The 26,725-nt window shown below is 32.1% G+C and overlaps 1 protein-coding gene across 1 annotated transcript; it reads left to right on the top strand.

Annotated features, from left to right (window-relative positions):
* Window positions 1–3,381: 3,381 nt before the first annotated feature.
* Window positions 3,382–23,655, top strand: LOC145328315 (uncharacterized). Its single transcript, XM_080171944.1, has 11 exons — window positions 3,382–3,530; window positions 4,648–4,686; window positions 6,550–6,600; window positions 7,337–7,383; window positions 9,064–9,125; window positions 15,458–15,475; window positions 16,566–16,612; window positions 16,781–16,828; window positions 18,688–18,742; window positions 22,514–22,564; window positions 23,032–23,655. Exons 1-11 carry the CDS (start codon window positions 3,474–3,476, stop codon window positions 23,082–23,084), a joined length of 528 nt encoding a protein of 175 aa, XP_080028070.1. The 5' UTR covers window positions 3,382–3,473; the 3' UTR covers window positions 23,085–23,655.
* Window positions 23,656–26,725: the final 3,070 nt, after the last annotated feature.

Here is a 26,725-nt window from a genome sequence, read left to right as displayed (position 1 = left end):
GTATTTTTAAACTGGCTTTTTATAGGTTATTTTAGGTTAGGTTAGGTTATATTGTGTTAGGTGATTGCCCCACAGGGTTAGGTAATTGGCCCCGCAGGGTTAGAGCCCCCCGCAGGGGCTAGAAATAGGAGAAAAGCTACTGTGAAAAATACGAAGAATCGCTCCTTATGGAGGGATGTCGTGGAAAGGACTATACCCGACATTTCTTGTTTGAACCAGCCAATCCAGATTTAACTGAAGTACCTAATTTTTTTAAATCCAACAAATGGAAGAACGTAATAGTAAACTTTAGATACCAGTATAATTTAAACAACTAAATAAAGAATGGGAATAAGCAGGATTAACCAATAAATTAGTTAAAGGGAAATTCTCTACAAAGAATTGGCGCATTAATGAATCCCTTCAACCAAAACATCAGAGCTGGATCTTTAAATCATTTAGTGGTGCGCCAGATCGGGGCGCGCCAGATTGGCGCACCTTATATCATTTTTTAAATCAAAATGGCATAGGCGAACCAGCGCACCCAGTGGCTTGCCTCTGGCCTGGCAGTTACACTCGCTTAGTGTAACCACGGCACCAGATCGGGGTGAACCGTATTTAATAAATAAATATTTTTTCAATTAGTTTAATATTTTATTGCCAAACTATTGTGAAAATATTTCTATAAATATTTTTAAAATAAATTATATATTGTTTTTTTATAAAACAATATATAACTTTATAACTTTGGCCGGCGCGTATCCGACCACGGCAAAAATCTATTAAAGATCAATGTTTTTTATCAGTGCTGTGGCTCACCTTCGGCCCACCTCTGGCCTACCTCTAACGCACCCCGATCTGGTTCACCACTAAAATGCTTTAAAGAACTGTCTTTTATCCTAAAATTTTTTACACCACCCTGGCTAATTTAAGTGCATGCTACTGATCAAATCTTGAACAATGTAGATGCGCTACATAATTTATTTTTCATGCATATTGGTAAAAACGTCAATAACAATTTAAGTTAATTTCTGTTTTTGATTGAGCACTGATATGTGTATGTTTGTGTGTGTGTGTGTGTATGTGTATGTGGGTGGGTTATGTACACGACTTTATGTTTAGTACATTTATTATATCAGCAATATAACTCAGTTTCAAAACTCTCATTTTTTCGTTTATTATGAATTTACAGTGATATCTATGTATATATACATGTTTTTGTGTTTTTTTAAAAATAAATAAAAAATTGTGTTTAAGCAATAGTTTTGTTTCATATGGTAACTATTTAGATGTCTTGAAGTAATGAATTATTGGGATTGAGTAAAGGGGGTGTATCGTTATATTAGCCAGCTGTGAGTATCACTGTATCAGAGTACATGCAAATCTGGTGCAACATCCAAGTAACTATTCATATATCTTCTTGAAGTTTTAAATAGTTGATCCTGTGTCAAACTTTTAGTTGTAAAAATATTCGCCTTAAATATTTAACTAAAATCTTAATGTTAAAAATTAAAAGAATTTATTAAAAAATTACTTAAACTAAAAGACATATATCTTGTACTTTACACAGAAAAAAAAATATGTTAATTAAAACCATTTATGTAGTTTAATTAGATGAATAGAAAATTGTCTGTAATACGATTCTATATATGATTTTTCAAACTGAGAGTGAGAACCGGTATTAATCCAGAGCCGGATATTAATTGGTTTCAAATCCATACTGTTATAATTATTACACTTATACGTGAATTTGCAAAAGAATTAACACACCAAAAGAAATAAACATAAAAACTGAAATAAATAAATATTTTGTACGTAAAATATACTTAGTAAATATATTTCCTTTAATCTAATTCAAGCAAAACAAGGATGACACGATGCTTAGCATGTTAAGAGGTCAGACAAGCGAAACTTAACAAATACAGAATATCAACTCATTTAGAAATATGAACAAACTAAATTTTTCAGCATATTTACATCACATTTCAAAATACTGTAATAATGTAACTTTATATGCGTTTTTCTGTTCGTTTGTCTTTCTGTTTCTATCATTAATCTTCACTTTTTTGGATGTTGTCAATCTTGTTTTAGTAGCGAAGCTACTCTATATTTCACTTTGTCTGTATGCTAGTACGTAATGGTATTATTTCTAATCGCTACCATAGCAACAAAGTGACATAGACGTCCAAGGGGGGGGGGGGTAATGGGGCGATTACCCCCCCAACCCCAAACGATTTTTTTCATTTTACCCCCCCCCCCCATTTAAAATTTACCCCTACCCTGGGGGTGCCGTAGGCACCCCCAACCATTTAGGAGGGGGTATTTACCCCCCCAAACAATTTTTGGGGGGTAAATACCCCCCCCCCCCCAAAATAAAGATCTCTAATAAAAAAAATTTTTGCGCGCTTCGCGCGCATTTTTAATACTATATATTTAATAAAATTTAAATTACCCCCCCCAAAAAAATTTTACCCCGGGGGTAAATTTTGGGGGGGGTAAACTAAATTTACCCCTGCCAACAGATTTCAGGGGGGGTAATTACCCCCTCCAAGCAAATTTTACCCCCGGGGCCCGGGGTAAAAATTTTGGGGGGGGTAAAAAAATTTGCAGCGCGCTTCGCGCGCCATTTTACCCCCCCCAAAAACGAATTACCTCCTCCTTAAAAAATTTTTACCCCCCCCCCAAAAAAAAAAGCTTGGACGCCCCTGCAAAGTGAGGTAAGGAAGTTTTATCGATAAGATTAGGTAGCTTTAGTGTATTTTTTCAATGTTTTCAAAATCAGTGAGAGAATAAATCTTTGAACTGAAAAACATAGAGAAAACAAGGATGACAACATCCATAAAAGCGAAGCACTGAAACGGTAGGACAAACGGACATTAACACTTTTATAGTGTCAGAACTGAATAATCAGAATATAAATGTATAAGAGTTAAAGCAAAATTGTAAGTAGAAAAACTGCTTGATACAGGTTAATGTTTATGGACATACTTACATTTTTAGAACTTGGTTAGAGAGTTGCTTCGCTTAAAACACTATACTTTGTTGTCCCTGGGATTAATATACCAAAATTCAGATCAATCGGATAATTAGATCACATAAAAATTTGTTGTTAAAAAAGTAAAAAAAAATCAACATGTGTAAAATGGACGTACGGACATTTTGGTAATGATTATAGAGTTGCTACGCTTTCTAAATCGTACCTAACTACTAAAAGAATCACCATGCAAAGTTCAAAATCGATAGGACAATTCTAACATGCCTAAATTAACGAAAAAAGTTATCCGTTACGGACGGACGAATTTACAGACGGACCGACCCTAATTATATATAGTAAAGCTTCTCTGTTAAAAAATTATCCAATGATAAAATCTCAAAAAAATAATTTAAAAATCTTCTAAAAATTTATAAAAATCCTCCATCTGTAAATATAAAATTAGTTCAGCTTCAGATTTCAACCTTTTGTATTTTTAGATATTTATGTGAGAATAATTAAAATGTGGAAAGCAGTAAGTTTTGCTGTAATAGCATTATTACAGCTTGCTAATTCTAAGGTAAGCAAATAATTTCATTTTTTCTGCAAGTCTAAGCATCAACCACTAAAACAAGGATGACAAAGGGGCTATAGCACTTTCACATCCAGCAAATTTACAGTTGATGTATTTTTGGCAAAATGTTTTCTTCCTTTTTCTCATGCCATAAATACCTCCAACACAGGCATTTACACATCCATACTTTTTCAATTATATGTCATAAATACATCCAACACTGGCAATCATACATCTAGATTAATTTATATGAATATATATTTACAATTAATTAGAATTTGTACAGCATGTATAGGTTTTAAATTTTTGCCCTATTTTAGTTACTCTCCCCCTATTTACTTCTCCTTTTCTGAGGATGCTCCCTACAAAACATCAATACATTTGCGCATACGTGGTGCAGGTCGTGTTTCTGTTAATTCCCGTAAGACTTATATAATGCCTCGCTTATACTATTGTACCTTGTTTTCCTAGGAATCATCATTCTAAAAATCAAACGAATAAGATAATTATATCTTACAACAAGTTTTTTTTTCAAAGAAGTAAAAAATCAGCTTGTTGTAAATGGACGCACGGACTTTCTAGTAACGACTATAGAGTTGCTAATCGAGTTAACAGTTACGGACGGACTGACCGACCCTAAAAAAAGTTTTTCACTTTTAAAAACACATTTTTGGCAATTTGAAAAGGTTAGTTAAGAGATTTATAGTTGCTCTAAAGGGTAGTTATTCTTCAAGTTACTGTCTACTGTCTTTCTGTCGATGACACTTGTAAATAGCGAAGTTTTTCTACAAATAATATCTTTTACTATTTTTCTATTTAATTAAAATGTATTCCAACCAATATGGAGGAAATCGTGTAAGATTTTAAAAAGTCGAATTGTATGTAGACCATCTTATTTAGATTTTAGTTTTAAAGAAAAATTTTTGGGTTTTTTTTCTAGGGGCAATTTCTCTTGAGAGGGTGGGTGTACCCTCCTCTTTATAGTTATGAATATTTCCTGCACCGTACCTATGAGAAGCTTCACTGTAAAGAAGAACCATAGAAGTCCAGCGGTCAACGAGATCGTATGGTACACACAGACAGATTAAGAGAGAGACATCCTACTATTTTTATAAATGTTTAGATGTGCTGGGAAGAATGTTCTGGATTGAATGTTTTACAGGTAAAAGCTTTACTCAATTCGAACCTATGTATTTGAGAATACGTTATTTTTTTGTTTGGATGTTGACAACCTTGTATGTTTATGAATTAACCCAGCACGTCACGCGTCCACTCATCATCGGAGAGGAGATTGGTTCGAATCTCGGCTCGACACCGCGTTATAACTAAAGACTTAAAAATGTTTTCTACTTCTGCTATATTAGGTGCGCGATATAAATAGTTAGAGTAGAGGGAATGTCTTGGCCCATAATCAGGCGCAACTCATTACCATGCACAGTAAGGAATGGATGCTTGGACTTTTGGATGTGGACAACCTTGTATTATTATAAGAAAGTATAAGGATCTCTGTCTTTGTGTCAGTGAGTGTGTACCGAGGGATCTCGCCAACCACTGAACCGATATTGTTCTCCTTTACAGGGTAGCTTCTCATAGGTCCTGAGAAGGTTTATAACTATTTTGTGGGAGTTTACCTCCACCCTCCCAAGAGCAATTACCCTTTAAAAAACTTACATTCCCCCCATTTTTTTACTTTTTTTAAAATTAAAACTGGGGAAGTCGACTTCCCCCTCCTCAATTGGTCTCTCGGGCCTGGCGTAGCCGCTAGTGGTTTAAAAATCATAGAAATAATTTTAAAATAAGCTTTGCTTTATTAGCCTTTTTTTATAACATACTTTTTTAAATGAATATCTTTAAAGCAATGTACATCCTGCTAAAACTTTTTAGATTACATCCTAAATTACTTAAAACTTTTTATCTACTCATTTTTCCTCAAATCTTTATCAATAAGCAATAGATCAAAAGAAAGTAGGAAATAATCTGCTAAGATAAAGAATTTACAAAATCTAATCTTAAAAAGGATGACAACAACCATAAGTAGCACCTCTAAAAATCATGCATGGACAAACGGACAAAACTTGAACCTTACAAAGAGCAAAAGATAAGTGGTTATAAAGCAAGAATTACTGCAAAAACTCACCAAACCTTTCATATATGTTTTTTTTACTTTTTATTTCTGTAGCATCGCTGAAAGACTGACAGACCAAGTAAATTATATAATAAATGCGACACAATAAAAACTGTCCCGAATTTGTATTAATTTTGAGGAACACGACTCCAGTGATGTCATATTTTTCTTTCCCGAAAAAGGGAAGGGGGTAAGAAAATCTCTTCAAAAGAGATGGGGAAAACCCCCTTTTCTCCCATCTCTTTTTTCTTCCCCCCTTCCCTTTTTTTTCTTTCCCCCTTCCCTTTTTCGGGAAAGAAAAATATGACGTAACTGGAGTCGTGTTCCTCAAAATTAATACAAATTCGGGACAGTTTTTATTGTGTCAATAAATGCTAAATGGTATAAGAAACATTACCCCCATAGTGTTATTAATCGACGAACGAACAGATAGATAAAATTATAGAACTTTTATTATTTTTTCAACATTCTTATTTAAATTGGTCGTTACAACTTTATCTATTGTATGTACTAGAAAAAATTAAATATTAAATTATTCATAAGTTTATTAAAACTTAATCTTTTCAAAAACTTTTAATTGCTTTAATGTCTATCGTCTATTTAACTAGCTTAGTTACTCCGTTACATGACAGGAATATAACAATCAATTTAATATTATTTCTCGTATTCATTCGAATCCGGTGGATAGGAACTGGTTCTCATCCATACGAAAAAACTATGTCTAGCATCGTATTATATCCAGCTTTCAACGAATATAGAAATGTACAATCATAAGATTAAAACTAGTTTTTTTAGCCCCGAGGTGCCGAAGGCCGTTTATAATACGATGCGAGAAATAACTATTACGCAACTTAAAAGTGTTGTTGCGCTACATGTGGATATGATATTGTACTTGTTTAGAATGTTGATATCCATGGTTGCAGACGTAGGTCCACCTATCCGGGGTCTCTGGTAAGTCTTTTTACAATGGCTCTGAATCAAAGCTATTTCCGTTGCATTAGAACCAGTTATGAGCATGTTAAAAAGTCGTGTATCTTATCGTAGTTTAAAAAATACAATAAAAGAAGGTAACTTAACTTTTATTTTTATAGCTAGTCCGTGTTTTTGGTAAGTAGTAGATGTAAAATTTTCCATAGAATTTAGATATGCAATCAACAGAATTAAAAAAGTAAGGTGTCAAATTAAAGATCTTACTATTTTTGTTTCATTCATGGCAATTTTCTTCTTTATTTTAGTTGCGTTTTAGTACCTTAAAATCGACTTAATTTTTTATAAAAAAAAATAAGAGGTCCACAAAAAAAACGGATTGCATATCTAAATTCTATGGAAAATTTCACATCTAATACTTACTAAAAACACCGATTAGCTATAAAAATAAAAGTTAAGACACCTTCTTTGGAATTAATTCTTGCTTTGTTGGTCCAGGTCTTTGGCTGGCCTCGAAGCCTACATGACAAATATTTATCCAGCAATTTTGGATTTATTCTATTCGCTGTAAAATGTCTATAATATGATGCAACTTACAAATGATAATTTTTACTATCACTTTCTTAGGTAATTGTAATTTTCTCTTTATTTGTTCACTGTCTATTTAAGATTTAACTATTGAAAAGCACTAACAGATATTTAGTTTAGCGAGCAACATTTTCAAAGCCTATTGAAGAAATTTAAATAAACTTTTTCTTAGGATTTTCGTTGTAAAGGAATGAGAGGGCCACCCTGTACCGTTCTCAGGTAAAGATAATGGATATAGAATATATTTGGATGCATTGACAGGTAAAAATTTATCGTCAATTTAGAGGTTGCTAACATAGACCTCATTACTTGGTCAGTTCTTTCATCCAGTGGAATAGGAGGGGATGTGGGATATCGTTATTTTAGCCAGCTGCGTGTACCACTCTAATAGAGTACATTAAAATCTGGTGAAACATCCATAAAAATTGCTACCTTCCCACATGAAATATTTCTTTTCTTTTCATAGAAAATTTTTGTTACGTGTTTTTGCGTCGCAAAAATTCAGTATGATTCATTTTTTTAAGCAAGCTTCTCTACAAATCAAACATGTTTGTCAGTCTTACCTCTTCAGTATTTCTGTATTCGTTATGCTTTGTTTGGTTTGGTTAGGTTAAGTTACTGTTTTATTAATAGTTAACAGCATTATAATTTAAATATCAAGCAAAAAATATGGCCTAGTTGCTTGCTACTAGTCGGTAGGGGAGGGGAGAAAAGAGCTTTAAATCAACCAGGAAAATTTCTAACACTTCGTTGAAAATACAACAAATTCAGACTACCAATTTTCGTGATATCTCTGCTGTTAATATCAGTGTCTTTGTTAGTTGGAGTAGCCCCTTCCACTAATTACCTCTCCTTCAACATTCTAATTTTACATTTCAAAAACAGAAATATTAACAAGGACAATCATTTACATAAGCATCAAGATTAACAGTAAGGTTCATATCAAAGTAATAGGATGTTTTTTTTGTCTGTCTATCTATGTGTCTGTATGTAGCATAGGGTCCTTGGAAGGTTTTTTTTAAGTATTTTGGTTGTAGGGTTCAATACACTCCCAAGAGAAATCACCCCTAAAAAAATGAACCTTCCCAATTTCCCCAAAGTATACCCCCCCCCCCCCAAGACGCCTCTAGGGGCTAATAGGCGTTTTCAGTGTGCCAGGTAAAGCACAAAACATCCTACCCCCTTATGTTGACAAAAATTAAAAATAGCGGGGGGGGGGGGGTAATTTTCCATTTGTTTGTGTAATACTTTTGGTCAGGTTAGGTAAATTGGGCTGTGGGTAGACTCGAATAGTCAGGGCATCTCATGAGTAGGTTCTGCAGGGTTATTGCTCTCCGTAGGGGTTAAGCAAAATAAAACTAATACTATCCCCAATTTTTTATTTATTTCTATCATATGGAGGGGGGGAAGTTTTCAGAGCTTAACAGGCACTTTAGGGGAAAAGCACCAGCTCTAATTATAGAGTAGCTGTGCATCCTAAAAGTCAAATATCAAATTTAATTTTGAAATGATTTTCCTTCTTTTAACTTAAATTAATTGGTTTTGAAGAGTATATATAGTATTTATATTACAATTATGTTCTGTTTATTAGTTAGTTTACTGGCTTAAAATAAGTATCTATCTCTTATTATTTGGCTATCTATCTATATATCTTTCTATCCATCTAACTATCTATCTATCTTTCTATCTTACTATCTATCTAACTATCTATCTTACTATCTATCAATATATCTAGAGGTGACCAGGTTGAGTTGGATTTGACCTGGCTGGATAATTATCTACTGTATCTTTTTATTTGTTTATCCATCTATATACATTTCTATCCATCCAACTATCTATCTAACTTTCTATCTTACTATCTATCTAACTATCTATCTTACTATCTATCAATATATCTAGGGGTGACCAGGTTGAGCTGGATTTGACCTGGCTGGATAATGGACACAGAAACCTTACACAGGAATACAATTATAAACAATTTGTGTCATTATTATCAGGAATTTAAAAGGAAAAGACAATGGCCGATAAATTCATTTCATTAAAATAATAAAAAGGTTTAGTAAAGCCCCTAAATGTGTTGTCCCGAAATCTAAGCTCTATATAGAGCCCACTTCAGGGGCTGGAAAAAAAAGAAAGTCTTTTCAGTTCTTGAAATACATATGAACAGTAATAGTCTCTGTACTGAAAATACATATATATTTTCTACAATTTTAAGAGAAAAAATACATAATTGTGTGATTCAAAATTATACTATGATTTTTATGATTCGAAATTTCTACAGAGATCTAAACCTAAAATACTCTGTAAAAAAAATTTGTAGTTTAATTAAAGGAAAAACATTCATTCGTATGTTTTCTATTACATTCATATGTTATAAAGAAATTGTATTTTTCATTAATTTTTTTCTTTATAAACAATTTACAGTATTTATCTTTCATGAAAGTAATTGGAAAAATCCGGTAATTTTCAAGTTGGATACCCTTTATTACTCTTAAGCTTAATCCTTTACAAAAGAATCATGATGTGTTAGTGTTTATCTATGTACCTGTACCAAACGTCGCTAGCCGCTTAACTAAATGGCTCACCTTTATAGTGAAGTTTCGGTTATAGTCCCTTTTGTGACAACGCCTTTTAAGGGGCGTTTTTTCGTATTTTCATAGTAGCTTTTCCCATATTTATAGCCCATGCGGGGGGTTATAGACATGCGGGGCCTATTGCCTAACCATGCGGGGCAATCACCAAACATAACCTATAAAAGATACTGTGAAATTACGAAAAAACGCCTATTAAGAGGCGTTGTCACGAAAGTGACTATATCCGAAGTTTCTTATAGGTCTAGGGAAGATTTAACAATATTTTTGAAAATTGGCTTATGTTATATTAGGTCAGGTATAGATTAAGTAGGCCTTTTATTTATGAGGGGGAGGGCTAAATTGAAGAATATATTTATAAGCGAATGAATATATTCTACCAAGATAAATAATTATTAACAGAAAGAGATAGAACATTATATAGTAAATTAACTAGTCCTCAATGTTTTATGAACATAACCTATCAATCGTTGACTTTAAAAAACTTTTGGGACTTCAATAAAATCTTTCTTGGGTAGTACAAATTTTTATACCAATAACTTTTATATAAATTTTTGACAAGGAGTCACTTTTATCCCTTAATAATCATATGGTGTACATTAGATCTTTTCATGAAAATACCCTTTTTCGAATTTCAATCTTCTGCTAACCTAAAAAGTTACTTTAGGGGCCTAGAAATATATGTACAAAATTTCAGCTCTCTGTCTCTACTGGCGACCTAGCGCCAGGCATGTAAAATATCAACAGATAACGGTAGCACGGCGGTTTTAACAATATCTCAGTAATGTGCAGGTTTTCAGCTCTTCTGCATATTTCAATTTAAACACATAAGGCCAAAGATATTATATCCAAAAAATCTTTTGTCAAAGTCTACTCTAGACCTAGCGCCAGTCAGTTTTCTAAAATCATGCATTTTATACCTGTGAAAAATGAAATCGCCAGCGCTAGGTGTAGAGTAGACTTTGACAAAAGATTTTTGGGATATCATATCTTAGGCCTTATGTGTTTAAGTTGAAATATGCAGAACACCTAAATTCACCTTCCAAACCATTCTCTAAGCATTTTAATTTTTTTTTAGAAATAACGGGATTTCAAAACTGCCTTTTAAAAAGGCCTAAAAAATATCTTTTTTTGTCCCTTTTTTCACTGTATATACTTACAACTTATTAAGATATTATTCTCAGTTAAAAAAAAATTGGCGCTTCCAGCACCAAAACCGGCAAAAACAGGCAGTTAAACTTCTGAACCCCTACTTAACCCCCTGACAGACCCCCCCTCTATCTCGGCTCCTGTTACAGATAGAGACGTAAAACTTTTTTCTGGTTGTTCATGTTTATTTTTAGAGAATTGCTTTTTCTAGTCATAGCGGTCAGACCGCTCCTTATCCGCTTTTTAGTGTCCAGTCGCTAAATATTAAAACAGCTGTAGAGCGGCCAATTTTAAAGCTAAGAAAACCAAATTTTATGACAAACTATTATTTTTTTTTATAATAAAAAAATACCTTTTTTGACCATCGCCAAAAAACAACAAATAACGGAAACCACCAATTTTGGCGGTAAAACGGCCAATTTTAAAGCTAAGAAACCCAAATTTTATGACAAACTATTATTTTTTTAAATAAAAAATACCTTTTTTGACCATCGCCGAAAAACGACAAATAACGGAAACTGCCAATTTTGGCGGTAAAACGGCGGTTGGCGGCGCTAAATAATATTTTTATCTGTTTATAGTTACAACTTATTAAGATATTATTCTCAGTTTAAAAAAATTGGCGCTTCCAGCACCCAAACCGGCAAAAACAGGCAGTTAAACTTCTGTATCCATACTTAACCCCATATCAGACCCCCCTCTATCTCGGCTCCTGTTACAGATAGAGACGTAAAACTTTTTTCTGTTGGTTCATGTGTATTTTTAGAGAAATTTACTTTTTCTAGTCATAGCAGTCAGACTGCTCCTTATCCGCATTTTAGCAGCCAGCCGCTAAATATTAAAAAAGCTGTAGAGCGGCCAATTTTAAAGCTAGGAAATCCAAATTTTATGACGAGCAATTATTTTTTATAACAAAAAAAATGCTTTTTCTGACCATCGCCAAGTAACGGAAACCGCCAATTTCGGCGGTAAAATGGCGGTCGGTGGCGCCAATTAATATTTTTAGCTGTTTATGTTCACAATAAAAGACTACATACAAAAATTGGCTGATTAAGGTCTGGAAAGGGTCAAGACAGTTAATTGTTTAAACTAATGTAATAGATTTTTATTTTAGTCAGATGCCAGACGCAGACAATTTAAAAAAAATAACATTTAGAAATATTATCAATTTGTCTACAAAGGGTTAACAACAAAATCAAAATATACAAATCTAATTATTAAAAACATCAAGATGATCTTCTCTATAAATTTTATTTGTAAAGCATTGATATTTTTATCAAATAATATGACAATGATGACAACATTAATAAGTGATTAAATACAGACAAAAAATAGGATGACAACATCCATAAAGACAAAGCTCTAAGATCAGAAGTAAGGACAACTCTCTTGTAATTACTTTTGTAATATTTAATCAACCTTAGTAAAAAATAAGATGAAAATTAGGTGTTCAGGTATGATCCAGCAGGATATAATCCTCCTAGTCTTCAAATAACTTTGAATGGCTCCAGTGTATTTATTTTTTTACTCATAGACTTAAAATTGTAAATTAAGCTTATCTTACATGCCTACATGACATATTAATTTTTTTTTTTAAATCAGCTGTTGTTTCCAGCTGACCGCAGCCAGTGGCGACAGTCCATGTAAGCTTCAAATCAATTAAATTTTTTTAAAAATATATATTAATTCTTGAGTAATAATAAACTTCCGTGAATAGTAAGGCCATGACCGTTTGGCCACTCCTTGACCAATTTTTAACTGATTTTTTATTTCCTACCTGTAGTTTTGCCGTTTTTAAGCTGCCAGTAGTGGAATTCTAAAACAGCTCTAGACCAGCCAATTTTTGTATGTAGTCTTTATTGTGATCATAAACAGATAAAACTAGCGCCGCCAACCGCCGTTTTACCGCCGAAATTGGCGGTTTCCGTTATTTGTCGTTTTTTTTGTTATGAAAAATAATTGCTCGTCATAAAATTTGGTTTTCCTAGCTTTAAAATTGGCCCCTCTACAGCTTTTTTAATATTTAGCAGCTGGCTGCTAAAAAGCGGATAAGGAGCAGTCTGACCGCTATGACTAGAAAAAGTAATTTTCTCTTAAAATACACATAAACCAACAAAAAAAAGTTTTACGTCTCTATCTGTAACAGGAGCCGAGATAGAGGGGGGGGTGTTATGGGGTTATGTAGGGATACAGAAGTTTAACTGCCTGTTTTTGCCGGTTTGGGTGCTTGAAGCGCCAATTTTTTTTTTTAACTGAGAATAATATCTTAATAAGTTGTAACTATAAACAGATAAAAATATTATTTAGCGCCGCCAACCGCCGTCTTATCGCCAAAATTGGCGGTTTCCATTATTTGTCGTTTTTTGGCGATGATCAGAAAAGGTATTTTTTTTATTATAAAAAATAATAGTTTGTCATAAAATTTGGTTTTCTTAGCTTTAAAATTGGCCGTTTTACCGCCAAAATTAGCGGTTTCCGTTATTTGTTGTTTTTTGGCGATGGTCATAAAAGGTATTTTTTTATCATAAAAAATAATAATTTGTCATAAAATTTGGTTTTCTTAGCTTTAAAATTGGCCGCTCTACAGCTGTTTTAATATTTAGCGGCTGGACGCTAAAAAGCGGATAAGGAGCGGTCTGACCGCTATGACTAGAAAAAGCAATTCTCTAATAATTCACATGAACAACCAGAAAAAAGTTTTACGTCTCTATCTGTAACAGGAGCCGAGATAGAGGGGGGGTCTGTCAGGGGGTTAAGTAGGGGTTCAGAAGTTTAACTGCCTGTTTTTGCCGGTTTTGGTGCTGGAAGCGCCAATTTTTTTTTAACTGAGAATAATATCTTAATAAGTTGTAACTATATACAGTGAAAAAAGGGACAAAAAAAGATATTTTTTAGGCCTTTTCAAAAGGCAGTTTTGAAATCCCGTTATTTCTAAAAAAAAAATTAAAATGCTTAGAGAATGGTTTGGAAGGTGAATTTAGGTGTTCTGCATATTTCAACTTAAACACATAAGGCCTAAGATATGATATCCCAAAAATCTTTTGTCAAAGTCTACTCTACACCTAGCGCTGGCGATTTCATTTTTCACAGGTATAAAATGCATGATTTTAGAAAACTGACTGGCGCTAGGTCTAGAGTAGACTTTGATAAAAGATTTTTTGGATATAATATCTTTGGCCTTATGTGTTTAAATTGAAATATGCAGAAGAGCTGAAAACCTGCACATTACTGAGATATTGTTAAAACCGCCGTGCTACCGTTATCTGTTGATATTTTACATGCCTGGCGCTAGGTCGCCAGTAGAGATAGAGAGCTGAAATTTTGTACATATATTTCTAGGCCCCTAAAGTAACTTTTTAGGTTAGCAGAAGATTGAAATTCGAAAGTGGGTATTTTCATGAAAAGATCTAGTGTACATTGTACACAAATTAATTCCATACTTACAGAGAACATATTAGGAACTTTTAATCTTGGAAATTATAAAATAATAATTAATAAAACGTGGCGCATTTCTTATTTTTTGTCTGTCCGTCAATCTCATAGGCAAGTCTAGACTTTTTAAACTTGTCGTTTAAAGATTACTATAACAATAAGGTAAAATTTAGTAAGCGCTCAAACTAGCTCAACTCAAACACGAATAAAAGTGTAGCTACCCTATACTTATTTTTAGCTTTATACTTTATACTTTATACACAGGACTTGACATTTATTTCAGCTTTGTTTATCATTCAATGAGTGTTTTCATCCTTGTTTAATTTCTGAAAGTTCTGTTTATTCTATACCTATATGAGCGACTACTTTTCCTGTTTTTTACCTTATGAATTATTTTCGACAGATTTTTTTATAAAACTGATTGCTTTATTGCACGAAGATCCATGAGAGATCTGTATATGAAATAAATTTCTATAAATAAGCTCGAGTCTTCCAATAGTAGAGTGTTTAATACTCATAGTGCTCCAATAATCCATAATACACTTTCATTGACCAGAACGATAAGACCCATTATTTTACTCTATGAAGAATAAATTCATTTTTTTTATTTCATGTTGCTATTTGAATTAAATAAAAGTATTAAATTTCTATTCTTGAAATCAAAAATTTTTATTAATAAAATAGTAAACTAAATAATATTAAAACTAAAATAATATTTAGATAAACATTTTAACCCTTTCAGGACGATAATTTGAAACAAAAAAATAATAGGATCCTAAAATATTTTAAGGAAAGAGAGACAAAATTATAAATACGGTTTTAAATAAAACTAATAAAATTTAAAAAAAAAACGGAAGGAAAGGGAAGTGAGAAAGAGGGACATTTAATCTTGAAAAAATGATGAAAAAACGAAACTAAAGTCGTAGTAATCTTTATGTGTAGTAACTTTTGTAGTTGGGTTGATATGGTTGATATTCAGGGATTGGACAATGGAAGAATAAGATTAATATTCAGGGACAGGCCAATTGAAGAAAAAGATTAATATTCAGTCTAGCCAATAGAGGGACAATTTTAGAACGCCGCCTCTAGTTTTATTATATTGTTTATGATTTAATTTCAGGCAGTGCATTGGCAGTCAGGTTTCTTTATTTATTCTTGATTTTACACTGTCTGTCTGTCCGTCCGTCAGTCCGTAACACTAAAGAAGAAACATGATTTTCTCGTCTGCTATTTAAAGGAACCCTGCAAGAAATACCACGCTTTAACTGCTGAAAGACTGCCACAAGTAGACCAAATACCCCAAATTTGAAGCCTTCAGCTTCTATAACAAAAAAGTTCTAGGCATTTTAAAAAGATATTTTATGTACAATAGAAATTTTGAAAGAATTGCAATGCTCATGTTGAAAACTTTAAAATTAAACTACGTGGCCTAGAAACAAAATTATAAGCTTATTTTTGTCATAAATTTAGGTTTCCAGTAACTAATTATATTTTTACAATAAAAATACCCATTTTTATAGTCAAAATCATTAAAAAAAATTAAGTTTTACTTGCATTGTACCGAATGTACTGTAGCCAATCAGAAGGCTGAATCAGCTTAACAACCAATCACAGCTAAGCTTGTATTAGTTTACCCCTTTGTTTCCGCTATGATTTTCGTTTAAAAATGCAATTTAAATCAAATTTTTTCCTAGATTTTGACTGTGAAATGTGGTGTTTTTATTGTAAAAATGTAATCAGTTACAGGCAATCTAAATTTCTGACAAAGATAAGGTTATAATTTTATGTCTAGGCAACGTAATTTAATATTGTTTTTCTTTTATGAGCATTGATAATCTTTCAAAAATTCCATTGTACATAAAATGCTATTTTGAAATGCCTAGAACTTTTTTGTTATTGAAGCTGAAGGCTTATAATTTGGGGTATTGGGTCTTCTTGTGGCAGTCTTTCAGCAGTTAAAGCGTGTTATTTGTTGCAGGCGTCCTTTAAGTGAGACGACTGGAAAGTTTTATATTTTATTTGGTCCTTTAGTAAGTTGATCATGATACAAAAGACCAATACATTTTACGAAAACTAATTTTTTTGATGATAAGGAATATTTGCGCAATAAGTCCCTTTATCTGTTTATCTATCTACAACTGAATCTATCGTTTCTTGTCTAGATCTTGGCTATATGGTATACTTCATTATTGATGTCCAATTAAAATCTATTTTATTTTCTTTCCGAAGGATGGATGGATCTACCATGGGTTGGTATGGAGACTGAGATATGTAAGGTTAGCAATAGATAGATATATTAAAAATCTAAAGAATCATTTATGTCTTAAATTATAAAAAAAAGATTTTTTTAAAAAGCCTAAAGGTATAGTTATACTTGGATATATATTTTTTAATTGGATTAAAATCATGATAGTAAGCTAATGTTAGACATTTGAAAATTTTAGTATGTGAATGATGGAAAAAGCTGTCCTGGTTTTGGAGATCCTCTAAAGGTAAAGTCAATAATCGCACTTCCCCCTATTTTTAATTTTAATTATTATATGTATAAGCACATTTAATTTTTTAACTATTTATTGGTGGAATACATATGTTTCTCTATAAAAATAGATCATCAGTTCCAATTAAGATGTATAAAATAAGAGTTAAAAAGATATATGTCCATGCATTTTGAATCCTTTTTAAAGACTAAATGAGAAAGAAGTGTTAGAAAATTGTGCCCCCTGCGGGTTTTTTTTTACTGCCTATATCCTCTTGGGGTTGGAGGGGAATTAGCATCTTTATATAAAAAGGGGGAGGTGTTTAAAGGGAATCTTAAAATAGTCAAAAATAGGTCATATTTATCATTTGCAGTTTTACAAATTAATACATATTATATAAAAAATTTTATAATTTTAGTAAAAAAAAATATTTTTTTGCGGGGGTTAATTTTTTCTTGGGGCTATTTCTCTTGGGAGGGTAGTGGTGCCCTCCCCCAAAATAGTTGTAAACCTTCCCGGGACCTATTAGAAGCTACCCTGGTAAGGAGAGCCTGATCGGTTCAGCGGCGAGATCTGTCGGTACACACAGTCAAACAGACAGACGAACAGACATCCTGTTACTTTATTCTAATGATTTTTCAAATTATAATGTACTAGCGTAATTTTAGTTAAAAGGAACAAAACTGAATCCTGCATTATGTAATTTATATCAATTTTAAAAATGTCACGTCGAAAATTACTTTTCTTTAGCGCAAATTGCATTTTTTAAATAAATAAATAATAACAAGGATGACAACATCCATAAAAGCAAAGCTCTGAAACAGTAGGAAAAACGGACATTAACACTTGTATAAGGTAAGAACTGTATAATCAGATTGTAAATGTATAAGAGTCAAAGCAAAATTGTAAGCAAATTTGTTAAAAAACTGCATGATACAGGAAAATGTTTATGGACATACTTACATTTTTAGGACTTGATTATAGAGTTGCTTCGCTTATAATATTGTACTTTGTTGTCCCAGGAATCAGTATACCAAAAATCAGACCAATCGGATAATTAGGTCACATACAAATTTGTTGTTAAAATTGTGAGAAAAAAACAACATATTTTAAATGGACGTACGGACATTCTGGTTATGATTATAGAGTTGCTACGCTTTCTAACTCGTACCTAACTTCTATAGGAATCACCATGCAAAGTTTGAAATCAATAGGACAATTCTAACATGCCTAAATTAACGACCCTAATTATAGAAAAGCTTCGCTTTAAAAAATTTGTGCTCTGAATTTATATTAGTGTTTTCGTAATATCGTTCCGTACCAATAGATGCCCACGGCAGCATGTGTTTGATTGGATGACCTTTCTCTCAAAGTCCCAAGATTTTCAGAGAGGGAAAGGAAATTAGACTGTAAAATAAACATGTCCTCCTATTTGTTGGCTTAAAAACTTTGGGTAATTTTTACTAAATCTTGATTGGTTGTTTTAACTAGCAGTGTCCAAACTTTTCAACTTAATTTACTAAAAGGTTTTTTTTTCATTATTGTCATATTTCTACAACATTGCAAAAATAATCCAAATTGCAAAAAGAACATTTTTTTCTGGAATAACAAAATATACATAGTACATACAAATATCAACATATAACATATAACATACACTATAACATGTTTTTGTTGCAAAACTTCTTTACACGTCTATGAGTTGTTATGATCGGTACATCCTAAAATCATAAATTATGATTAACACTTTGACCCTTTTGTAGATTGGAGATGTATTGTTATTTTAGCCAGCTGCGAGTTACACTTTATCAGAGTACATAAAAATCTGGTGCAACATCCAAGTAATAATATAATAATGTAATTTGTTTTTTTAGGGTGGATTGAGCACCTACAAGTTTCCTATTGATATTCTCAGCGTTTACCCTGCAGGTTAGATAAATAGATAGCTTTGTACAAGCAAATAAACATTTCTTTAAAAAATTAATATTGTTGTCAAAACTTAAAAGTTTATACACCAAAAACCTGTAAAGAAAATAATAAATTTAGCCTTATTTGAAGTTATAATACAAGATTACAATTACATAATATTTTTTCACATTAAAAATAATTTTGAACTTGAAATAAAGAAGAAGAAAAAATGTTAGAAATTAAATTCTGTAAATCTAAGATTAGATCTGTCATGTTCTTTTTAATCTGCGAAAAAAAATATTAAAGCAAGAATAGTTTTCATCAAAACTGATGCCTTTTAAAAATGAAATATTTTTTTTTGCTTTTCTATTAATGGTTATAAATACGAAGAGAATAAGCCATTAATCATTAAATTCTGATAACTATAAGTGGGGTAAAATTGCTTTCAAAAAAGTTCTTTTAAAAAAACACACTGTATAAGCTAATCCAGTAGCCCTAAAAAATAAACTAAAATTCAATAAAAACTAACAAAAAAAACGTTGTAACTGTCTAAGACAGTCGTCCGTATTGTACCAGATTGATTAGGCTTAATTAGATACCAAAACTTTAAGAACCTATAAAAAAGGACCGGGTCATGACTTACAAGCAGTGAGACAGACAAACTTTTTGGAGACAAAGAAAGCATATCAAAAAAATTATTGATGGAAGAAGCGACAACTATATACCTTTTTTTCAAAAAGGCATAAAAATGGAAAAATTTGCAATTCACCACAAAGTTTTCTGGAAAAATCAAAATTTAAAAAGGATGACAACATTCATTAGAAGCGAGTACACATAAAATCATGATATGGATAAACGGACAAAGTGCGTTATAAAGCAGATGTTCATATGTCATAACAAAAAAAAGAAAAGAGAGAATTTGTTAAAACTTTAAGAAAATCACGAAACAATGCTGTGAGTATTGGTGCAAAAAATATGACGTAACAAAAAAAATTAGCCAATGAGAGGCCACTATAAATTTTACCATTGGTCAATAACGGCCTCTCATTGGCTAATTTTTTTTGTTACGTCATATTTTTTGCACCAATACTCACAGCATCCACGAAAGATAAGGTTAATGCCTTTTAGCCTTACTGATAGCAGGAAAAGTTAACATTTTCCCAATAATGTTAGTGACTGAAAATTGTTTCATAGATTAGCTTCAGTAATAATAATAACAGGATAGGTCAATATTTAGCAAAGACATAAAAAGCTTTCCATAATTTTAGTAGGAAAAGAATCAATTACGTTCATTTTTGGAAGAGACTAGGTATCCTTATACTAAAGTAACAGGATGTTTGTCTGTTTGTCTGTCTGTGTCTGTACCGAAGGATCTCGCTAACCGCTGAACCGATCAGGTTCTCCTTAACAGTGTAGATTCTCATGGGTCCCGGGAAGGTTTATAACTATTTTGAGGGAGGGTACCACCACCCTCCCAAGAGAAATGACAAAAAAATCGAATTTTTTTTTTAATATATGGGAGACTTCAATGTAACATAAAGAGGTATTGTAATATAAAGAATTATCGTTGTGACTTTAACAAACAATAACATTAAAAGTGCCACAAGAGGCCTATAGTTAATGTATTACCCAGACAACTACCTGGTTCTATAAGTAAGGGTCTTTTTCGTCTTCTAGCAAACTGCTTTCAGCTTTTTTTTAGTGACATGGTTTTGTTAATATTTTCGACGCTATTGGCTTAAATTCAAATTGAAAGTCGGTACAGGGTCTTCTCCCCGTGAACATACATTTAATTAACCCCTGTCCCCTCTGTTCTCGTAGTTAATTTGTATCATAAAGCAGGAAAAAGTACTTCTACTACAAGATATTTGTATTTTTTATATAGCAAAATATTTACTTTTCCCATACATGCATCTATATATATTTTTGAATTATGTAACTTTTTTTGGATGATTTTTGTTACTTCATTTGACCCTACCTCCTTTGTTAAACACGAAGCTATTCACTTAAATTGACCCTTCCGCGGATAAAAGAAAAAGTTAAAAGATTATAACAAAAGTGATATTAATTTTAGGCTTATTTTAGTATTCGTCGAAAATTGTCTGTAATACAATGTAAAAGATGACTAATACAGAGGGTATTAATCGGTTTCGAAGCCATACTGGAATGAAAGTTCAGCAATAATGAAAGTGGTACAGTTGTTTGTTAGCAATATCATGTATACTAGGGGCTACGCTCTTAGACTAGAGACGTCTAGGTACACTAGAGGGAAGGGTGACCCTACACGTCCAAATTTAGTTTTTAAAGAAATAGGTAAAAAATAAAGGGGTGTATTTTCTCTAGTGGCTATTTTTCTTGGGATGGGGGATCTGCCCACCCATCCCTAAAATAGTTATTGGATCAAGATGTAAAGAGAAATTAGGCTACAGACTAACATCATGTTACTTTTATAAAACGTTTATGTGAAATAGAATGGACACTACAGCTTGTTTTTTACATAAAACTCAATTAAGAATTGTTATCTATATGCAAATACAAGAATTTGGACAAATATTTATACATCAACACACAGATTAGATACTGGGGCCGGGGTGAATAGTAGATAAATAGATAGATTAATATTATATAGATAAATAAATAAGTAAATGCATAGTATATTACGTTGACAGAGTAAGGCGCATTGGTTCCAAAAGATTTTTTTCAAACATTCGTATCTACTGCAGTTCACGGTAAAATATTGCTGGTAAGCAATATTTCCAAAAATTTATTAATTTTAAAGGCTGCTAGCTGCCAAACGGCTGAACGTACAGATCATACCCGCACACCATTTTAAGCGGCATAAAAAGGCCTACAAATAATCTGGAATAGCCAAGATCCAATTATACACAGGGAAAGCTTCACTGAAGAAAAAACGCGTAAAATAGGTCTTTTTTGCGCATTTCTCTGCACTGCGAGATAATTATGCATTATTGATTTATGGCTATTCTAGATTATTTGTAGGCCTTCTTGTGCCGCTTAAAACAGTGTGCGGGCATGATCTGTACGTTCAGCCGTTTGGCAGCTAGCAGCCTTTAAAATTCATAGATTTTTGGAAATATTGCTTACCAGCAATATTTTACCGTGAACTGCAGTAGATCCAAACATTCTTTTGATCGGTTGCTTAAGGATTAGGGATTTTTACTAAATATTGCTTGAGATGTACATATTAGCAGTGTTCAAACTTTTCCATTAATGACTTTTATCCATAAAATTGTTATGATGCACATCGATTTGTCACATTTACTCAAAAATGTTACAGCCTTACAGACGTACGGATAGACAAAGAGAATTAAAGCGTAATAAATGAAAAGAATAATATATCGATGGTTAAATTATGTTTAAAGTAAGTGGGTTAGATTATGCAATACTTTTATTCTGTTAAAAAAACACATATACTAGTGCAATGATAGATATAACAAACATTTTGTTAATTTTGTACTTACCTCACCGGGTAAGGGCAGGATTCTTTTTTGATTTTTAAATGATTATCAGAGAAACCAGAGAATCAACCGCTAGTAACACCCAAGGATATTAGGTTAAGTAACATCCAACAGACAACCAACTTTTATTGTACGACCTTTGTCTGAGAAGCCCTAACTATGCATGGTATGCGCCTGTTTATGGGCCAATGCATTTTAAATTTCTTTAGTTATGATGCAGTGTCGGGCCTATATTTGAACCTATATTCTCACAGACGATAAGCGGATGCGCTACGTGTTGGCGGTCGCAAGTTTAATTTTGTTCTTTGTTTAGGTTCCTACAATCTGAAGTGGCAACTTATAGACAGAGATGCTCCTAGCGCAGGTTGGTTATGATGGATATACTCAACTAGCGGATGCGCCCCTAGCACTGTATTCAAGGAGATAGAAAGGGGGCTAAAAGAATAGCCTAAAACCATCCCAAGACTTTAATCTAAAAATTCGGGTAGCTGATGAGTTGGAATCTTGGCACAACACTTTGTTATCTGTAGGCTTAATTATAGTTCCTACTTCGCGACATAAACATTAAGAGTAAGGGAAATGCCTTGACCTAAAACATGCACAACACTTGACCGTGCTTACTTCCAGACAACAAGACAAAAGTTGAGCAAACAGGGGTTGGTTGTCTGTGGAATGCCAGGTTTAAATGTTTTATTTTAATAACATTTGGTTCAGAGAAACATCATTATGAGATCTGATAACCAACCCTCTAACCCACCCATCCCCCTCCCCCTTAGCCCTGGAATAAGGGCCATTTTTCTATTTTATTTTTAAATTAGAAATCTATTTTAGATGGACAAGGAGCCCCAGCATTGTGTTTCAAATTTGCCATCAGAATTATGTAAATTAAACAAATGAAAAACTTCTGAGAGACAAAATTATATTTTTTGCACAATGATTACAAATTTAGTGAAACTTTTAAGCCCTCAAAGGAAGAGGTAAACTAAAATTATCAAGGAAGTAAATACTCAAGATGCACTGCTTAATATTAAAACAATAAAATAATAGATGAATATAAAATTATCAGAAAAAGGTATAGCCAACAAGCAAGATAAATAGAAATAATATTTAGCGAGGGAGCAGATAATATTCCGTACTATGAATCATTGCTCCAAAAATTATAAAAAAAAAATCTAAAATTACCAAATATTTTTTCGAATTAATTTACTTGTTAGTGGTTAGAGCTGTTAAAATAATTTTGAACATTTTATTCATTGATAATGTTATTTTACTAAGTGCTTAAAAGTTTAACTTTATTTATAGTCTTTTTTGACTTTTTGGTTGTAATATTTAATGTATTCGCAGTCAATTTTCCAATCTATGGTAAATCATCTAATAAATTTAAAATCTGTAGATGTTCAAATATATTTTATTATCAATGTGAAATAATGCTTAATAAAAGATTGATTACTATTATTTTCTTCTGATGTTTTATTAAACCCTCTTATGATTTTACATTTTTATATTCGTAGAAAACTGGATATAATACGATGCTTGACATAATTTTTTCGTATGGATGAGAACAGGTTCTAATCCACCGAATTTTAATCGGTTTCGAATGAATACGAGAAAAAATGTTCATTTTTACACGAAGCACTAGAAAGATTATCATTAACATTATTAGATGTTTTCATTGGAGAATTTTTTATCAATGTTTTGGAAACATTAGAAAAATATTGAAAAACATTGAAAAATGTTTGTATTTTTTAGTAGCGAAGCTACTCTATAATTCACTATGTCCGTCCGTCCGTCAGTCCGTCCGTAACGCTATGGGGGAAACGTGATTTTCTCGGCTCCTATTCAAGATAGACAGCTGGAATTTTTAGTGAAGATTCCTATGACATATGCCCATCTAATCTATACATTGTTTTGTCCGTCTGTCTGTTAATTGGGGTGCTAGATCGATTCCTAGATTTTTACGTTTTTGTAATTTTCTCGATTCCTGTTCAAGACAAATGGCTGGAATTTTCAGGGATGGAAGAAATTTAGATTTTACATATTTCGATTAAGTTTTATTTAGATGCCTTTATTGGTTGGGGTGCTAGATCGATTTCTAGATTTTTAAGTTTTCATGATTTTTTCAATCCCTATACAAGATAGACAGTTTAAATTTTCAGGGATTGAACAAGTTTACTTTATACATAATTCCACCTATTTTCATTAAGATACCTTTATGGGTTAGGCTGCTAGATCGATTCCTAGTTTTTCAAGTTTTTGTGATTTTCTCAACTCCTGTTCAAGATAAACGGTTGGATTTTTTAGTGATTAATTAAGTCAACATTCTTCATATTTTGACCAAGTTTTTTAAAGACTTTTTTTCTTATTAGCTTAATGCTTCAAAAAACCATTATACAATATACATTTTAAAAGGTTTCGTGATTTTTGTTATTTAAGTTTTTTATTACATACTCTATAGATCATTTCCAGTTGTCTATTTATAGTTTTTGAGCTTCGCTTCTTATGGATGTTGTCATCCATTGTTATTATAGAAACAATTTTTCAAAAGAACGTGTCCTAGCTTTTGTGATTTTTTTAACCAATTCGTGACGAGCTCCCAAAACTCAAAATTTTGATTCACCGGGGTTCAATAAATTAGATTTTTTCAATAATAACTCAACATAATTCAAATAGTAAGATGTCAAATTAAAGATCTTATTATTTTTTTCATAATAGCAATTTTTTTCTTTTATTTTTTGTTGCGTTTTAGTTCCTTAAAACCAACTTATTTTTTTTTTAAACTTAAATGACTTTAAAAAAATAAAAGGTCTACAAAAAACGATTGCATATCTAAATTATATGGATTATTTTACATCTAATACTTACTAAAAACACTGACGGGCTATTTTTTTTAAAAATCGCAAAGTTAGGACACGTTCTTTTAAAATGAATGTTATATACAATTTATTAATACCCTATTTCTGGCATACAAAAATGGCATGGAAAGTTGTAGGAATTGTCATTCCATGTGTAGTTATACTCAGGTGTGTACAGCTTAAGTATTTTTTAAAGTTAGTGAGTTTTGATATTAGTCTTATTTTTCTTTCCTGTATTAAATGATGAAGAAATTTTTGAAAAGGTGCAGTAATTTGTTATAATTTCAAGGATATTAATTTTTTCATCAAATACTAGCGGTAACACCCCTTAGAGGCCTATTGGGGCACTTGAGGAGGGTTTGACAATCATGCATTTTACATATAAAATATCCAATCATGCGTTTGTCCAACTAATCCGATGATATTCTCTCTCCTGCGTTTGTCCAGGAACCATATTTTGATATTTGATGCATAATAAGATCCATATGATTATGTATCGTTCTTGTTACTTCTCAAAATTTTGAATTATAAAACATGTGTGTAGGGGGCCAATTTATCTTGGGAGGGTGGAGAAAATAGTTATTAACCTTTCCTGAACCTATGAGAAGCTTCACTGTAAATAAGAACCATATCAGTTCAGTGATTAGCTAAATCCTTTGCTACAGACAAAAAAAGTTTACTACTTTATATAAAAGGATAAAATTGAAAGATACATGCATTAATTGCAGCTTTTCTGAAATGGAGAACCGAATCGCCTGAGTAATTAGCAAGATAAACAAAAAAAGTGCATATAATTTAGCACACACTTTGTAATTGGGTTTATTCTATAGAGGCTAGGGTCAAAACCGATAGTTGGAGTAATAATTGACTTGTTGCAGCGTTTATTATTAACAAAATTTTCCTAATTTTGATCAATTAATTACCAGATATTCCAAAGAAACTGTTGGCTGAAAAAATTAATTCAAAGTTAATCTAAATAAATTATTAAAAATTCATCGGCTATGTAAATATTCAAAACAAATATTTAAAAAAACAAAGAAGATAAATTACAAAAGCAGCGAAGCACGAGAAATTGTTTGTAGCCTGACTGACAAACCGACAGTCCAAGTAAATTTCATACTGAATGTTCAAATATGAAATCTTCACTTTTAAAATTTAGCATTTCATCTTAAATAGCAGCCGAGAAAATCACATTTTCCCAAGAGCGTTACTAACTGACGAACGAAATAAGTCAATTATAGAGCAGCTTTGCTATTAAAAATACATTCATACCAGGAATTATATAATATTAGAGATTTTTAGGAGAAAATGGACAATGTAAATATTATTGTTCATTTTTTATCATGATAAACAAAATGATCCCTCAGTAGAATACAATATTTTTGTTAAAAATTTTGATCAATCAATAATGGAATCCAAAGTCAAACGTTGTGTCTAAAACTATCTGGGCAGGCAACAGTAGAGTTTACAGTCAAATGTGCCATCCCTTACTGTTGAAATGTTAAGCGTGACCTCATTTTTGGTCAGTTCGTTCATCTAGAGGGAGGGGATGGGATTGTTATTTTAGCATACTGCCAGTATTACTTTATGAAAACATGAAAATACAGTACAACATCCAAGTAAAAATAAATAGAGTCATGGATGTCCAAAGTGTTGACACTCTATACTTGTTG

The sequence above is a fragment of the Acartia tonsa genome, chromosome 9 (assembly GCF_053477335.1).
Source record: "Acartia tonsa isolate MP-2025a chromosome 9, ASM5347733v1, whole genome shotgun sequence".
In the NCBI taxonomy this organism is placed as follows: Eukaryota; Metazoa; Arthropoda; class Copepoda; order Calanoida; family Acartiidae; genus Acartia; species Acartia tonsa.
Note: the sequence above shows the minus strand (reverse complement) of the source record. Positions and strands in the feature narration are given on the sequence as shown.

Excerpts from the sequence above, each read along its gene's own strand:
- LOC145328315 (XM_080171944.1), top strand. The coding sequence starts at position 3,474 with ATGTGGAAAGCAGTAAGTTTTGCTGTAATAGCATTATTACAGCTTGCT. Across the intron at positions 3,531-4,647 it reads TACAGCTTGCTAATTCTAAG|ATGTGCTGGGAAGAATGTTC; the intron begins GTAAGCAAATAA and ends ATAAATGTTTAG. Across the intron at positions 7,384-9,063 it reads CCACCCTGTACCGTTCTCAG|GGGTGACCAGGTTGAGCTGG; the intron begins GTAAAGATAATG and ends CAATATATCTAG.